Source organism: Rousettus aegyptiacus, unplaced genomic scaffold (genome assembly GCF_014176215.1).
Source record: "Rousettus aegyptiacus isolate mRouAeg1 unplaced genomic scaffold, mRouAeg1.p scaffold_m13_p_9, whole genome shotgun sequence".
Classification (NCBI taxonomy): Eukaryota; Metazoa; Chordata; class Mammalia; order Chiroptera; family Pteropodidae; genus Rousettus; species Rousettus aegyptiacus.
This window is the reverse complement of record NW_023416312.1, coordinates 68126412-68143728: the sequence shown is the minus strand read 5'-3', so window position 1 is coordinate 68143728 and position 17317 is coordinate 68126412. Positions and strand designations below refer to the sequence as shown.

Here is a 17317-nt window from a genome sequence, read left to right as displayed (position 1 = left end):
TGTGGTCAATTTTTGAGAATGTTCCATGTGCACTAAAGAAGAATGCGTATGCAACTATTTTGGAATGGAAAGCTCTGTAAATGTCAGTTATGTCCAGTTGGTCTAATATGTCATTTAAGGATGTTATTTCCTTATTGATTTTCTGTTCAGATGATATGTCCATATCCGTCAGTAAGATATTTGGGACCCCTATTGTGATAGTGTTTTGATCTATTTCTCCCTTTCCTTCTGTTAGTAATTGGTTTACATATTTCAGGGCTCCCTGATTGAAAGCAAAGATATTAATAAATTTTATGACTTTGATGCATGATTCTCTTTATCATTATGAAGTGTTCTTCAGTATCTTTCTTTACTTTTTTTATTTTGAAGTTCATTTCATCTGATATTAGTAACATTGCTCCTGCTCTTCTCTGAATGCCATTTGCTTGAAGTATCATTTTCCACCCTTTAATTTGAGTCTTTATTTGTCTTTGGAGCTTAGATGTGTCTCTTGGAGGCAGCATATGGTTGAGTTTTGTGTTTTGATCCATTCTGCAACTCTGTGCCTTTTTATTGCTGGCTTCAATCCAATTACATTTAGGTTGTATATTGAAAAATGAGGTCTTCTTATAGCCATTTTATCTTTTGTTTTCTGGTAGCTTGGTGTTTCCACTGCTTCCTTGTCCTTGTGTTCTGTTTTCTTTAATTTGATTATCTTTATGGTTTTTCTCTCTGGTCCTTCTTGTTTCATGTTATATACTTTGGTTCTGAATCTTTGTTGTGTGGTTACCATTATGAATATGATATATATATATATATATATATATATATATATATAGTCATCTGTTTTCCTCTGTGCATGCCTTATCTCCATTCCCCTTTGTGAATTTGAATTTTTTAATTCCCCCCTTTTCATTCATTGTTATCTCAATTTGTCTCTATGTATGCTGAATGTTCATTGCTAACTTGTTATAACAATTCTCTTCTTATTATTTAAGCTATAATGCCCTGTTCTTAGTAAGGACTGAACTCCTCTGCTTCTACTTGCATGATAGTCACTTTACTCCTAGTTATGTATTTTTGTTGTTGTCATTTGTTTTAGGTGAACTGACCCTTTTCAGTATTTCCTGTAGTGGAGGCCCATCGTGGAGAATTCCTTCAATTTTTGTATGTGTGAAAAAGTCTTAATTAAATTTCTCCTTCATATCTACAGTAGAGATTAGCTGAATACATTATTCTAGGCTGGTAGTTCCTTTTACTTAATAGTTTAAATATTTGATTCCATTCCTTTCTGGTTGTAAGGTTTGCACTGAGAAGTCCGAGGATAATCTAATGGCATTAACCTTTATAAGTTACCATTTTTTTTCTCCCTGGCTGCCCTGAGAATTCTGTCCTTTTCATTGATTTTTGATAATTTTAGTACAATGTATCTTGGTGAAGACCTTTTTGGGTTGAAATAATTGGGTGTTATTGACTTCTTGAAGTTCAAGTTCCAGCTCATTCCTTAGATTTTGGAAATCTCGTTAAGTATTTGTCTGAAAATGCTTTCTAATCCCTGTTCCTTTTCCTCACCTTTGATAATGCCCATTTTTCTTATGTTTCCTCTCCCGATGGTATCAGATAGTTCTTGAATTTATCTTTCATTATTTTTCATTTTTCAGTTTCTCTCTCCTTCCTTTTGATTTATTTCTAGATTTCTGTCTTCGACATCATGGATCCTTTCCTCCTTTTGGTCAACTCTATTTTCCAAGCTTGCTATTTCATTTTTTAACTCTTACAGTGTTTTTGTTTGTTTGTTTTGTTTTGTTTTGTTTTTGTTTTTTGTTTTTGTTTTTTTTACCTCCAGAAGATTGATTATGTTCTCTTTGAGGGTTTTGATCTCCTTGCTCGGCTCCTCTACTTGTTTTTTCAATTTCTAAAATTGTTGATATGACTCATTTCTGAACTCACTGAATTTTTTCATAGCACCATCCTGAATCTTTGTCATTTAAGTTGTATATTTTTATGTCTGTAAGTTATTTTCTGGAAATTTTTCTCTCTTTTTTTTTCTGAACTGCCCTGTACCTTTGTTGTTCATGGTGTTTAATGAACTATTTCTGCTCTTGGGCATTGATGGATATATATTCTGCTTTTTTTTCCCAGAAAGATTTATTTTATAAAGGTCTCTCTTTAGCCTGTTGCAAAGAAAGCACTTTTCTTCTTTGTTTCCAGTAGGTAGCATCTAAGCCTCTTGGATCCCTGCTTTATATAAAGTTTTAAAAATGCCTTTTTATTTTCTGTTAGGTATTTAATCACACTCACTACCCTCAGTTTCAGTCCCTGTTAGTGTTAGCAACAGTTTTGTAGCATTTGCTTGGATTCCCTTGGGACTCTGCAATGATTAGTCTCTGAGGGTATGGGAGGAGGGGCCCTCTGGGTTGAGGGTTGTGGGCTGAGGCTCAGCCTCTGCTTTGTAACTGCAGTTGTTAAAACCAACTGTTGTTTCTCTGCTGGCCTCTTCTCTGCTTTCTGCCCTGATGACTGAGCTCTGCCACCCCCGGGCCACGGGGAGCTCACAACTTTCCCAGGCCAGGCTGTTCAGGGAACTCACCGAATGACCTTGCTGTTTCTTCTTCCCTCCCCCTCCTCCTTCAGGGAGCTCCTGGGGCTGGGAGAGGTAGCTTCTTTATTTCTCCCAGTCTATAACCGGACTCCAGGGGTTCTGACCTGTGGTAGCTCTTATGCACAGATCCCACACTCAGATGTGCTGGTGTGCAGTGTGGGTTTTTTTTTTTGTTTTTGTTGTTGAGTTTTAGTTGTTCAGCTTATTGTTGTTTCTAGGGGAGAGATCTGGGGATGTCTCTCACTTTGCCATGTTTCCAAAGATCTTAGCTCTACATTCTTTAGCATTCTAATCTTCTAATATTCTCTAAACATAACTCCTGCCTTTCTTCTCTTCTTCCACTTCCAACTAATGAATTGACCCTCCTTTGGTCTTTTTCTCTTCCTTGATCTCTCTTTATTCCTTCCCCTCTCTTTCTGTACCATAGAATTCAAAAAAATCTTAACTGGCTTTGTAGCTGAAGGTCTTGCCACCAGGGCCAGTGCAAGCAGCCTAGTTTGATATGATGAAGGCTGTGAAAGCCCCCCAGGTGGCTACCAGACAGACATTTCTACATATCTATTCTGTCCTTCTGCTCTGGGTAGTGAGGTTGAAGGCAATATGCTCGTTCCCATTGCAGGTCTTCCTCCATCTATAGGGTCACTCTTTCCCTTATTTTCCCTATCTAAGTCTAGAGCAGTATCTCAAATTCCCTGGTTATTGAAGTATATTAGATGAAAAAACAAATGTTAATATTGTTCCCTTGTATTCTACCTGAACCACCTCCCAACATCCTGACTCTACAAGTTCCTAGAATTTGGATCTCACCTTTATACAGGAATATACTCACCTCTCATGGTCCTGATATATATATATCTCAAATCAAAACTTTATATATCCAAAAGTTCCATTATGTTTTATCTAACCTAGTCAGTTTTGCAGGTGTTAGTGGTCATTATGTGCTTGCTATATCCCTACTTCCTTGTCTCTTCCTCCAAACTTTCAGGGGCCTAGACTTCTATCTGATGAAGCCTTGAGAAACCCAACAGACTTACCTCACTCTCTCTTGTTTATTAAGACTTTAAAGGAATTTGAGATTAACAGCAATATTGAGGGGAAGTTACAATGATTTTCTATATTCCCATTGTTTCCACACATGCTCAGACTCCCTATTATCAGTATCCTGCATGAGGGAGGTACATTTGTTATAACTTATGAACCTACATTGGCACCTCATAATTACCCAAAGTCCACAATTTACCTTAGAATTTACTCTTGGTGTTGTACATTCTATGGGTTTAGACAAATATATAATGACATGTATCCATCATTGTAAAATCATGCACAGTGTTTCCACTGCTCTAACAATCTTCTGTGCTCTGCCTATTCATCCCTCACCACACCTCCCAACTCATGGCAACCACTGATCCTTGTACTGTCTTCACAGTTTTGTGTTTTCCAGAATGACATGCAGTTAGAATTGTACAGTGTATAGCCATTTCAAATTGCCTTCTTTCACTTACTAATATGCATTTATGGATCCTCCATGTCTTTTCATGTCTTGATTGTTCATTTCTTTTTAAAGCTCTGAATAATACTCCATTTTTTGGAGTACCATATTTCATTTATCCATCCACCTACTGAAGGACATCTTGGTTGTCAATTATAAATGCAGTTGCTAAGAAACATCTGTGAGCAGGTTTTTGTGTGGATGTGTTTTCATAGCTGGATCATATGGTATTGATATGTTTAGTTTTATAAGAAACTGTCAAACTGTCTCCCAAAGTAGACTCACTCTCTTTTTATACCTTTTCCCTCCTCCTCCAAGGAGAACTCCTTTCTTTGCATTAATTCTTTGGCATTCTTGGCTTCTAAACTGGTATTCTGAACATGTCCCTTGCAGAGAGACCCCCTCTGTCAGTCTCTTCAGAATCTTTTCTACTATTATCCACAACTCTGACACCTACACAAATGCTAAGCCCCACCAAAAGCATAGGTTTGTCCTAACTTCTCCCAGTAGCTCAGAATGATCCATTGACAGCTGGCCAGGCACCATATGTCTGAAGGGGATAGGGCTGGGGCTCTAGGGAAGAGGGTCAGTTTAAACAGCATCTGGTGACAATTCGTTCTCTAAATAGCAAAGACGTAATAACACAAGTTAATGCTGAATTAAAGTAGAGTCAAACTCCAAACCAATTTGAAATAAAAGCAACGTCTTGATTTAAATGTCAGGCCCACTACTGAGTGATGATTTAATAACTTTTATGAGGAATCTTGTCATAGCAAATTCAACACTGGGATAGAATGACTCACGATAGTGTGTTAGAAATGATAAAGAAGAGCATGAAAAGGAACAGACTTATCTTGGGGCTCATCCAGAATCTTTGCATAAAGCTAATTTGTAGTTAGGACCTCTTCTCTCCTCCTATCTTGTCATCCAATCTTTCTCTTCACATACACACACACACACACACACACACACACACAATCTCCAGATTCAATGTCAGCTTGCTGCAGTATTTTCTGAAAACATAGACCCTCAAACAATTCTAGCATTGAGTCTTGGAGTTGATGCATTCAGCCTGAAAGGCAAGGCAGCAGAAAGCCTGGCTATTTCTGAAAAGGATCTCAAGAGCTTACCTGGTCCTATTGCTCTGTCTTTAGACAAGCACTTAGCTGTTTTATCCAATTTTAAGGGTGAGATAGCTGAGGTCTAGTGAGGGTTAAGAGATTTCTTCAAAGATTTCAGTCTTCTGACTCCCAGGGAATCAATGCTTCCTCCTCAATCCTTATGAGATCTCTCTCCTAGACCTTACCCAACTTTCCTGGGTACTAGTATACTAGAATGCTCAAGTCTGTCATGCCCCAGTTCCCGTAAGCTTTCCAGGTCAATAAGAAACAACACACAGTTGTTCTTAAGGGAGAAGATTCAATTCTGTTTTGCTAAACTTTCAGTTGTTTCTAAAATGTGTTCTAATTTCTCACTTATATAACTTTGCTCATAACAACCACCCTCACTGACTACAATGCCCACTAAATTGAAAAACTATCTCCTCTATAAAACCTTACCTAAGCCTGAATTCTCTCAGCTATAAGTCGTTTATTTTTCCCTGGATGCTCTGTGGATTTTTATTCATTTCCCTCTTAAAGCTTTTATCATATTCCTAGTAGAATGGAAAATTTGAATTGTAAGGGACTTTTTAAAATCTCTCAGTAAAATTACCTTCACTTAAACAAAGGAGATTGAGACCTTAAAAGGTGAAGTGATTAGTTAAAGGCATTATATTTTTCCGTAAAATTTGGGCCATACTTGTTCTCTTGGCTTGATTCTCCTGGCATAGTTGAAATAAATGAACATAGACTTTCACTCCCAGCATTCAAATGTTAGCTCTGACGCTTATAAGTTGGCAAAGTAATTTACTTCTCTGAGACTCAGTTTCCTCAACTGTAAATAGAAATAATCATGGCTGTTGTGGGAAGCAAATCAGATGGTGTTTTTAAAATGTCTGGCACATAGTTGGGACTTAATAATCATTTGTGAAATGAATAGAAGGATTAATAGTACTTCAAGGAATAAGATTTCAGGATTGGTGATAGTTCACTGAAAGGTGATTAGAAATAAAGTGTGGTAGTTCATTGCCCCTGCTCCCTAATTTTGCAGCCTTCCACAGAAAATACAAGTTCTTCTATAGGCCACAAGACCAGTTTCCAAGCTTTTTGTGGAGTAGATAAGTACTGACAGAAGCTCCCAACCTGGAAATGTGGTTCTTAGGTTTGCTTTTTTTCCCTTTTAAAATGCTAGTGATGTAACTTCTGTATTCCCTTAAGCAGATAACAGGTAGGGTTGTGAGGTGAGGGTTGGATTAAAGATATATTTCCTCTGTTTCTTCCTGGATTCCTGTGTGGTAGCAACCTGGGACTTAGATACTATTCAGTGGCATATTAGAAGTCTCTGTGAGGGAGTGTATTTGGAGTGGCAATGAGAACACTTTGGTGTTGACTCACTCCAGCGATGCCTGGTTAATTGCAATAAGGTTTATTGAGATCTTTCTAGCCAGCCTTTTACTCTGGAGCTACCCATTCTGTCAGCTTTATTCCTGCTTAGGTCTTTGGGGTAATGGCATTCTTTGCAGTTATTCCTTTTATGTACAGAAATAAGTCTTTCCCTGGTTCCAGAGTGCATGTACCTAATAGGAATATCATTGCTACTCTAAAAAAGGGATGACATGTTAAGTGACTGAAGAAAAATAATAAGACTTCTGATGCCTTGTCTAGACTATATTGGGAACATACCAGAGAGGAGGAAGTTGCCTGACAGTGGGCCCACTCCAGAGTTGGCTCCTGTCTTCTCTGCCATATGAGCACAGGAAATTTTGGTTGGAAGGACTAGGGAAGAAGCTCAGGTGAATCTATTACAAATTGATTTAGGAGCCCCCTCTTTGTGGCTTATAGGTGAAGAATTCTGTAAGAAGAAAATGGCAGTAGAGGGCACCATATTCAGAGTAATGATACTTGATATGTATCCCTGCCTCTACCTCTCTACCTGTCTTCTTCCAAGATCATTCCTAGGACTGTCAACTGAGCTTCAAATTCCTGTTTGTATAGTAGAGGCAGTAAAGTCTGCAGCCTTCCTCCAAAGGATGGCAGAAGTTAAAGACTTGCCTATCTCTAGAGTTTTCAATTCTGTGAAACCCAAATCATTATATAAAACTTTCTACTTTTAATGAGTGAATGAATGTGTGTCTAAGGGGAGGTGCAACAAGGTGGAGGTTGCTTGCCTGAATATGATATGCTTTAATTTACTCTTCCCAGACTTCCACCATTATTATTCATGTTGAAGCCATGTTGTAGATAGTTAAATCTCTTTATTTAAGAAGACTTGTCTTTCAAATTAGACCTATCTCTCTTAAGATTACATTGCTTCCATAGCTACTGTACTCTGACTTTCATCATCACATTGGGTGAGGCCATGGGACATCAGGAAGTTATGACTGTTACAGTCTATAGATAAAGTACTATCTCCTCTGAACTAAGATTTTACACTTGCCATAGGAGGGGATAAGGGATTCACTCATTCATTCAAGTACAAAAGGAAAAGTACACAGTGCTAATGAGGGTGATTGACGGGGGAATTTGACTTAGGGAGGTCAGAGGAGTCTTCATTGAGGAATTAATGATTGAGCTGATCTCGAAAAAATTATTGAACATTAACTAGGCAAAGAGAATGGTGGAAAGTGTATGTATACAGGTGCATATGAACTAAGCATATTAGGCAGAAGGAACAGAATGTGCATAGGGCTTATGGTGGGAATGACCACAGCAAATTACAGAAAGAAACATTATGCTACTATAGCTGGTTTTATGACTCTAATTCAAAATTTAAGCCATAAATTTGGGTGTTGAGGGTTGAAAATGCCAGTATACTCGTGTTTGAAGTATTGTTAGGCTAAATGATGCATATTGAGCACCCACTATTGACAGAGCACAGGAAGCATTCAAGAAATAGAGAAATACATCTTTACTGTTGAGTCAAGAATCAAGGGGGTAAAGTGCAGATGAAAAAGTATGTTATATACAAATCTTCCTCCCAATGTTTTATCCAAAATGCACAGTCATATAAGGGTATACAGACAAATTCCTAGAGGGCTAATTGGTCGAGGTGACTTTAGCCCATTGAAGTTAATCTGGGAAGGCTTCCTGGAAATGGGGAGAGGGTCGGATTGAAGATATATTTCCTACATAATGTTCTGAGAAAGATATGAATTAGTGAATAAAAGGAATATGTTTCTGGGAGGAAAGATAGCATGAATGATGACATAGTGGGAAAAAGACTATTTCTGAGGTGGAAAATTTGAGATAAATTAGCCTGGCCTGAACAGAAAAGCAAAGCAGCCTAACTTGGAGCCATCTTAGATTCTTTGTATGGTATGCCAAGCAGTTAATTAAAAGAAGAAAAGATAAAGCTCACTGGGCACCATGTGAACAGAAATAATTCATTATTAAAAAATTGTTACGAAGATCAGTCTTGACATCTGTAACTGACGGACTGTAGTTGAGACTAAGTTTGTGCAAGACTGTAAGGAAGATGAAGGTTTCTGATTACCTCTTTTCCCAGGACTCCTCTGCAATTTTGCACCACTGGACATCTAAATTTCTAGAATTCTGTTTGCTTAAGCACTGGATTTTTTCACAGTTAGTTGTTACTCTGATCCCTGGGAAAATAATAGCTCTCTTTCTTTCTCTGGGCATTGACATTTTCCAAAGGAAAATTTTCTGAGGAAATTTTTTCTGAAAAAAAAAACACAAATATTTTACATGAAAGACTCTACATCTGATAGAGTGGCAGGTAGTATGGTGAATTTTTTGAGCAGGTGACCTTTTCCATTACTCTTAAAACTGAAACTACCCCCTTAGAAGTTTGGCCTTGGTTCCAATGCATATTGCCTCCCTAAATGTTGAAAAGTTAGGTTAGGTTAGAGTCATGGAGTAAGGGGCAAGGGATATGGTTTTGCTTGTCAGAACTCCTGATGATGAAGGATATAGTCCTTTGAAAATAGTCCATGTACTGTAGCATATGAGTGTGGTAAAATGTATGAAGTTCTAGAGTCAAGATGAGCCAGGGTTTATATCCCAACTCTACTACTTTCTAGCTGTGTGATTTTTTACTATTAACTTAACTTGTACCTTGGTTGCTTCATCTTGCACATACAAAACAAGGATAATAAGAGTATCTATCTCATATTGTTATTATAATGATAAATGTATGTATTTCTAAGGACTTTATCATAGTTCTTGACATGAACAGGTTGTTCTTGTCATCATTGTCATTAGGATAACCACCAGTCACACCACCCCCAGGTTCATACTATAACAGAGTAAAAATTTATAATCTCTTGCTAAAGCAAATACCAGCCATCAGCAAGGGAGGAAGGGAGAACACAGGAAATCCAGTTGCATTCACTGCTTCCTACTCTCACTTTAGCCTTCATGTGTACAACACTCATGTCACTGTCCCTGTTTCTACAGGTACCTGTCGCCTTGGCTGGGCTTATTACTGTGCTGGAGGTGGAGCAGCTACAGCCATGTTGATTTGTACCTGGCTTTCTTGCTTTGCTGTAAGAAATCCCAAGCCTGTCATGTTGGTGGAGAGTATCATGAGGAACACCAATTCTTATGCCGTGGAGCTTGACCACTGCCTCAAACTTTAAGCATTGGCAGAAGATCAGAGAAAGTGTGAAAGAGGAGGAAATGGAGCTTTAAAAATAGGTACTAAGACTAGGCCAATTGTCATCCACCTGTCAGTAATGTAGCCTAGTGTTACATGCTGTTTAACTCACTAGTCATTCATTTCAGTTTCCCTTAAGCCAGTGGGTCAATGGCTACTTACAAAATCCATCGAGAACAATAATTCTCTCAGATGTTTACATATCTGGTGAGTACCCAATAGCTCCCAGGTCCCAAAGTACACCTTTATGCAAAATAATGAAAATATCCTCACTTGAAAGGTAACTGCACAATCAAGCAGCTCACCAGAGTTCCGTAGTTCCTGTTTGCCACTTAACCCAAAGCGTTAAGGCTGGGTGGGAACACTTATGGAGGGAGGGACCAGGAGATGGGCAGGGATGGTTCCTACCATTCCATTCCTATGGCCCTCTTTCCAGTATTTATTGCCATCTCCAAATATCTATGGAGTGCCACTACTCAAATTTTTGTGACTTTCTCGGGACTGTATATTACTATTCCTCTTTTCTCCTAATTCTTTTCATTTCCAGTTGTGGGGAAAGTTGTGGGAGGGTGAGTCCTAGTAAGGAAAACACTAACCAAGGATACTTGTTTATGGTCTGAGACCCCTTCCTCAATGTACTTTAGAATATTCATAAGAGTTCATTTGGTGTTCAGGCTGGGTGACTGGGATTAAATATAGTGGCAAGTATTCCCTAGTCCTTTATTGATAAAGGTTGTTCATTAAATGTTCTGAGCAGATAATACATTTATTGTACACTCAATAAACATGATTTTATGATGATGACAAGGATGTTTCTGCTGGCTTCTTATCGAAATTTCTATCAATTCATTTTTATTAGCTAGGAAATAGTCAGTGGCCTTTTGCCCCTATAGTAATTCTGAGCATGATATAAGTTTCTCCACTTGTTTCAAAAACTGCTCGTTAATTGCTTTTCCCTCTATCTGGGGTGAGTTAGACATGAAATAATACAACCCCGATATCACCAAGAGCTGATGTACTTTGGGGCCTGCCCTTCATTCCATCTGTGCTCAAGGCTAATATATGGTTTAGAAGAACTTGATGTCTCCCAGGGACAGAATTTGTTTCCCCTCCATCCAATTAATTCAAGCCAGCTCTATTGTTCTGTAACCACAGCTTAGGGGACTAGGGAGGGCCTATGACTCAAAAGGCCAGCTCATCTGTTTTTATTTTTAATTACTCCAGAGTGTTTGGGTACAGCCCTTCCTGGAAGGAGAAAAATGGCATAAACTGGCCTCATTATTTATATGCTATCCCAAGAAGGGTCAGCGTTCTTATACTGACCTTACATAGGTAAGTGAATTCAAGCATATACTTCATTCATGAGCTCATTCATATTCATTTAGCCATTTATGCAGGACACATTTCTTGAGTTTTCTACTATATATCATATTCTGTGCTAAGTACTAGGGGTGAAAGGATGGAGACACTATTTCTCACCCTAAAAGGGCTAGTGTGGTTGGATATTGAAAGATATGTAAATAAATAATTGCCTAACAGTATATTAAATGCTAGTAAGTATGGAGGAGGGGGCTAAAAGATCAGACAGAGGGGCTGTTAAACCAAATTAGAGTGAAGGGGTTTATTGGAAAACTTCCTAGAAAAGATGATGCTTAAGATAAGTCTGAATAGGGGAGCTAGTCAGCAAAAGCAAACATGTACTAGACAAGGGAACAAGGAAAGCAGTAGCATGGAGATATGAAAGAATATGACATCATCACAGGAACATAATTAGGGGTGTAAAGAGAGAGTTTGCAAATATTGAAGCTAAAAAAGGAAATAGTAGCCAGACCCTATGGTACCTTCTACATGCATCAGGATAAGAAGTTTAGATTTTATCATAAAGGGAGGCCATTGAAAAGGAAGTGACATGAAAATATTTCTTATTTTCAAAGACCAGTTCAACTAAAGTGAGGAGAATAAAAGACAATAGGGAGAGACTGGAGATATTTAGATAATCTAGATGCAAGTAGATCAAGTCCTAAACTAAGGGAATGACTGCGGCACTACAGAAAATGGATGGATTAGAAAAAATATATATATTTAGGAAGTAGGTCCCATAGTACTCACTGTCTAATAAATATGTGTAGGTAAGATCAAGTGAAAATGTTGAGATGATCACCCTAGAATGTGGGGTGGTTCCTATCACCAATATACAAATCTGATCAAATTTGATTATCACTTCCGTTACATGTGTTATTCCTCTAGCAGATACAAAAAAATTGATGATCAAATTCATGTCAAGTATTATCTTCTCTATGGAACTGGATTACGTGTTTAAGGTAAAACATCTTGAACATATAACTGCAAGGGAAGCAATGTATTGGCTTTGCAACATCCTCTTTCTCCAAGAAAGATGACTAAGAACAGGTGAAATAGAAATAGGATTGACTCAAACCTCACTTTTATTGTTTAGATACAATAATGCAACTTTAATTTAGGGGAGCCCAATGTATGGAGACTATGTTAAACATTTGAAAAAAGGCAGATCATTCTCCTTATAAAAGGCAGTTGGATCAGATATCCTCTCTTCTCAGACTAGGAAACCTTCTAGAATTCTGTGGGATAGAATTTGTGGAAGTGATGTGTTTAAGTCAGAGTCTTGGAGGGAAACAGCGTACTCATGGGGTTTTGCTGAGATGAGCTTAATGAAGGGACTATTTAGGGTTGTTCAGGTAGGATTAAAAGAACCTATAAGTGATGGGGAGGTAGAGATTATGAAAGGTGGAGAGCTGTTGTCACCTGTAAGAATAAGGGGTAAGGGTAAAACCATGTTACTGAAACCCAGCAAGAACTGTAGCAGTGCAAGAGCGGCTGCCTATTAGGAGCTGTAGCTTTAGGTAGCATGATGTGATCTCTGCCTAAATGCTACATAGGTGGGAGGGACACAGGATCATAAAATCTATATCTCAATCTCTTCCCACTCTTTGCCAGTGCCTACCATTTGCTCGACTCAGCCAGGCACCAGCTGACAAGGAAGCCTGTTGCTACAGTCCATTGATACCAGTTTCCTTTGGCACAGTGTATGGCAGAGAATGGTCCTTGGGAGTGTGAGGGGTAAAGTGGAAAATAATAGCTCAGGGAGTGTTCTTAGCTCCTGATGCTACTATTCCCTTACACATTGCTTCCCAGGAAGTCATTGTTTTATTACTCTTCATGGCCCTGATACCTGAATATTCTGTGAACTAGCTGTACCCTAGAGAGGAGACTGAGCAGGAAGGGGTTAATTTGAAAAAAAAAATGTAAATGACTGTCACCTTGTATAAGGTCCTAGTTAGTTGGAATGTTTCCTCTCCTTTTCCTTGGAAAGGGGATAGGACTTAAAAGGGATTTATTTTCTGTGTAGGAACCAGGCCTGCAGAGGCCTATATTCAAAGAGGGATCCAGCCCTTTGTTCAGTACGAATTTAAATTCCTTCCTGCCTGTGTTTGGTTTCTTTCTTGACAAGGATTTTTTTGCGTAGATATCTGACTAACCTGGACTGTTTCCCCTTGTGACCTGAAGCAGACTCTTAAAACCTAAACTTATTTCCTCTGGCTGCTGTTGAGCAGAGAGGGAGGAGAGCCCACAGGTCAGGTGGAGGGCTGAACAAGTGAAGCGAGGATCTCACAGACTGGATTGTCCTATGCCTGACTGACTGTCATGCTCCCTTTGTATACACAGATGAAATGCCTCAACATGGGTTCTTTCTGACTCTTGAAACCACTTAGATACTGTGTGTTTGGGGGGAGGATGGTGACAGAGGTGGGAGGCTATTGACTTCAGCTAGCTCACAATCAACTTAGTATTTCTTGAGAGTCTATATAGTAGAGAATGCCAGATAGGCAGCCACTGCCCAATTGACATACCTTTGTGTCTATAGGGTTACGATTTTCTACACCTGGGATGGCCTTTAGTGTACTGCAGGTGTTAAGTCATTCAAGTCTGTCTTGAGTGATACCCTCTTCTTAATGTCACTCATTATCATCCATACTCCCAGGGGAGTAAATACATCCATTAATTTATAGCTTCTGGTGACTTCCAGGCAGTGGGCTCCCACCTTGCAGGAGCATATGCTCTGAACAAAGACAGACAGGCTCTGGCCTCTGGGAAAGGGTATTCTGTTTTCTGCAAAAGTATGTGTCAACAGGTTTGGGCTGAAGGAAGGGAAACTCTGAGAGGAAGAGTGAAGAGGAAGCTGCTGGCAAGCAGAGGCTTTATATACCATCCAATAAGTTGGCCTGAAAGGGAGGGATTAGCCCCTTCAGAATGTAATAAGGACACTTCAATATGGCATTCCCTCTTGGAAGAAATACTAATATGGAGAAGCTTTAGGACTGTATCTGGTCCCAAGGCCACCTGTCAGTGAGGAAAAAAAGGAAGTTTTAAGAAAACTAATAGTGAATGCATTTTGTAAAAGATGGAAGGCATTCCACTTGGTGGCTTGAGGGGGAAGGTATGCTACTCCTAGAACTCACAATCAATCTCTAACCTGGGTTAGTAAATTTTTCTTAGCAGACAGGAGGCAGATTGTTTCCAAGGCGTAATCTCTGCCCTGTATTCATGGTTTAAAAGAATTTTCTGAGTTGGGTGGGGTGGGCTGAAGTTCAAGGATATTTATTACTGGCCTACCTTTCAGATGCAGAGAGATGCATTTTCAGCTTCAATTTTCATTTTGTCTACTTATGAGATTAAATTCTCCCAGTGTTGATCTCTTTTCTAAACATCGAACCCCCACTGAGTCCTCAAAGCTAACAGCAAATAAACAGTTGCTATGTGTGCACACAAATGATTTATATTTTCATTATACAGAGCTGCTGATATGTCGGGAAGCAAAAGTATGGAGAGATAAAATGTTTGGTTTTGACATCAGCACTGTATCCTGCTCCTTCCTCACTCTCTAGAAAAGAGGTCCCCAGAGAACAGTACTTGGAGATGTGCATCTAAGCCAGCCAGCATTCATGAGGGCAGCCCTGATGTTGGCTTCCTTTTATGTAGTTACTCTACTTTCTTAATAGGTGGTAACAAATACAGAAAGAAAATAAAGGTAGAATGGTCAAGGGGAATAAAAAGGGGTAGACAGAGAAGTAAATTTTGGAATCATTCTAGAGACACATTGCCTCTTCCCCTTGTGGCCTATTAAAATCTCATTTGGGGAACTTTAAATTTCTTTCCAAGATATTTTTCTGTATCTTCTAAGCTAAAATACTGCTCCTAGGCAGCATGGTAATGTGAAGACAGTCCAGGCTTTGGGGTAAGACAGATCAAGGTTTGAATTCCAGATCAAATATTTTTGAGCTATTTGTCTTTGGGCAAGTTACACAACTTCTCTGTGTGTATTAAAATTTCTAAGATAGCATCTCCTATCTGCTGTTGGCCTCCACACTATCCAGGGTCTATAGAAAGCATTTTCTGTCCGATGACCTCATACCTTTCAGTTTGCACTGATTAGTCTAACACAGTGATTTTTACTCCTGGTTCACAGTAGAATCCTCTGAGAAGCTTTTAAAAAGTTTGAGGCCTATGTCTTACCCCAGTTCACTTGGGTCAGAATCTATGAGGGCTACTAGACCATACTACCACATCTTTATTGTTGATATCATCTATTCACCTCCTAGTCATTTCTCATTCATTTAAAACTTCAGCTCCAAGCTCACTCTTTTATTTTTCATTACTCTTTCTGTCATCCTTTTGAAAACTTCAAAATCCATTTGAACAATTCTGCAAACATCTTGGAATCTAAGTTCTTTGACTGCTTTACCTCAAATGATATTTTTCTTTTACCTAACCTCTTATGACTCTCACTCTTATTATCACCAACAAATGCACCTTCACCAAAATCCAGATTTCAAGCCTGCCATTCCTGACCAACACTTCTTAAAAAAATGTATTTTTTAAATTTACATTTGGGACACTATATTGTATTAGTTTCAGGTGTAAAACACAATGATTAGACATATAACTTATGAAGTGGTCACCCTGATGAATCCAGTGCCAATCTTATAGCATACATAGTTATACAATACTACTAATTATTTTCCCCAAGCTATAATCTACACCTCCATGTCTATTTTATAACTACCAATTTATCTCTCTTAATCTCCACCCCATCTTCACCCATCTCAACAACACCCCCCTATCCAGGAATCATCAAAATGTTCTCTGTATCTATGATTTTGTCTCCTTAAATTCTAAATTAAATCTTTTCTGGGTAGAGTAATCTTGGTTGTAGGGCCTTGCCTTTTATCACTGAATATTTCACATCAATCCCTACTGGACTGCAAAGTTTCTATTGAGAAATCAGCTGACAGTCTTATGGGAGCTCCCTTGTAGATAAGTAACTGCTTTTCTTTTGCTGCTTTTAAGATCTTCTCTCTGCCTTCAACCTTTGTCATTTTAATTATGGTATGTATTGGCATGGGCCTCTTTGAATTCATCTTGTTTGGGACTCTCTTCACTTCTTGGGCTTATATGTCTATTTCTTTTACCATGTTAGGGAAGTGTTCCATCATTATTTCTTAAAATAGGTTTTCAACTTCTTGCTGTTTCTCTTTTCCTTCTGGTACCCCTATGATGCAAATGTTGGTAGGTTTCATGTTGTCTCAGAGGCCCCTTATATTAACATCATTTAAAAAAATTCTTTTTTCTTTTTGCACTTCTGATTGGGTGTTTTCTTCTACTCATCTTCAAAATCACTGACTCAATTCTCTGCTTCATCTAACCTACTGCTGATTCTCTCTAATGTATTATTTCAGTTATAATATTCTTCATTTCTGAATGAATCTTTTTTTAATGTTTTCTACTCTGTTTTTATGTTTCTTGTCTCTTTGTTGAAGTTCTCACTGAGATCATTGAGAATCCTATAACCAGTGTTTTGAACTCTGCATCTGGTAGATTGCTTATCTCCATTTTGTTTAGTTCTTATTCTGGAGTTTTGTTCTGTTCATTCATTTGGGACATGTTTCTTTGTCTTCCCATTTTGGCTGCCTACTTATGTTTGTTTCTATGTATTAGGTAGAGTTCTAAAGTCTTTCTGTCTCAGTAGAGTGGCCTTATGTAACAGATGTCTTATGAGGCCTAGTAGTGCAGTCTTCCCTGGTTACTTGAGTTGGGTGCTCCAGGTATGTCTCTTGTGTGCTCTGCTTTTATAGCTGAGCCTAGGTTGCTTTTTGCATGTCAATGGGTGGATCAACCCTCAGGCCGATTAGTTGTAAGGACTATCCTGTTACACAGTAGAAGAGGTATTGCATAGGAGCTGACCCTGTGGAGCAGGATTTGCTTCAGCAGGGCTCTGGTGTCTGTCCAATCTGACCTTTGGGTGTGTCTTTGTGGAGGTGGTGTTCTGGTGTAGTCTGAAGTTGGCCAACAAGTGTGTTGGTTTTGGAGCTCTTGGAAGGGTCTCTGGTGCAGACCAAGGTCAGCCATAGCTTGTGCCCTATCCAGGGTCACTCAGTATAAGCTACAAGGTAATCTGCAGATAGTTGCCACTTATTCTAGGCTTAGAGATTCCTGAG

At 38.7% G+C, this 17317-nt stretch overlaps 1 protein-coding gene across 2 annotated transcripts in view; it reads left to right on the top strand.

The window, feature by feature from the left end:
• The window catches only part of LHFPL1 (LHFPL tetraspan subfamily member 1), a 51230-nt gene extending 41186 nt beyond the window's left edge, over positions 1–10044 (top strand). For both annotated transcript variants that reach the window (XM_036227230.1, XM_036227229.1), the window contains one exon: positions 9587–10044. In XM_036227230.1, the coding sequence (XP_036083123.1) occupies positions 9587–9768 (182 nt within the window). In that variant the 3' untranslated portion in view covers positions 9769–10044. The remainder of the gene's footprint in view (positions 1–9586) is intronic.
• The last annotated feature ends 7273 nt before the right edge of the window (positions 10045–17317 follow it).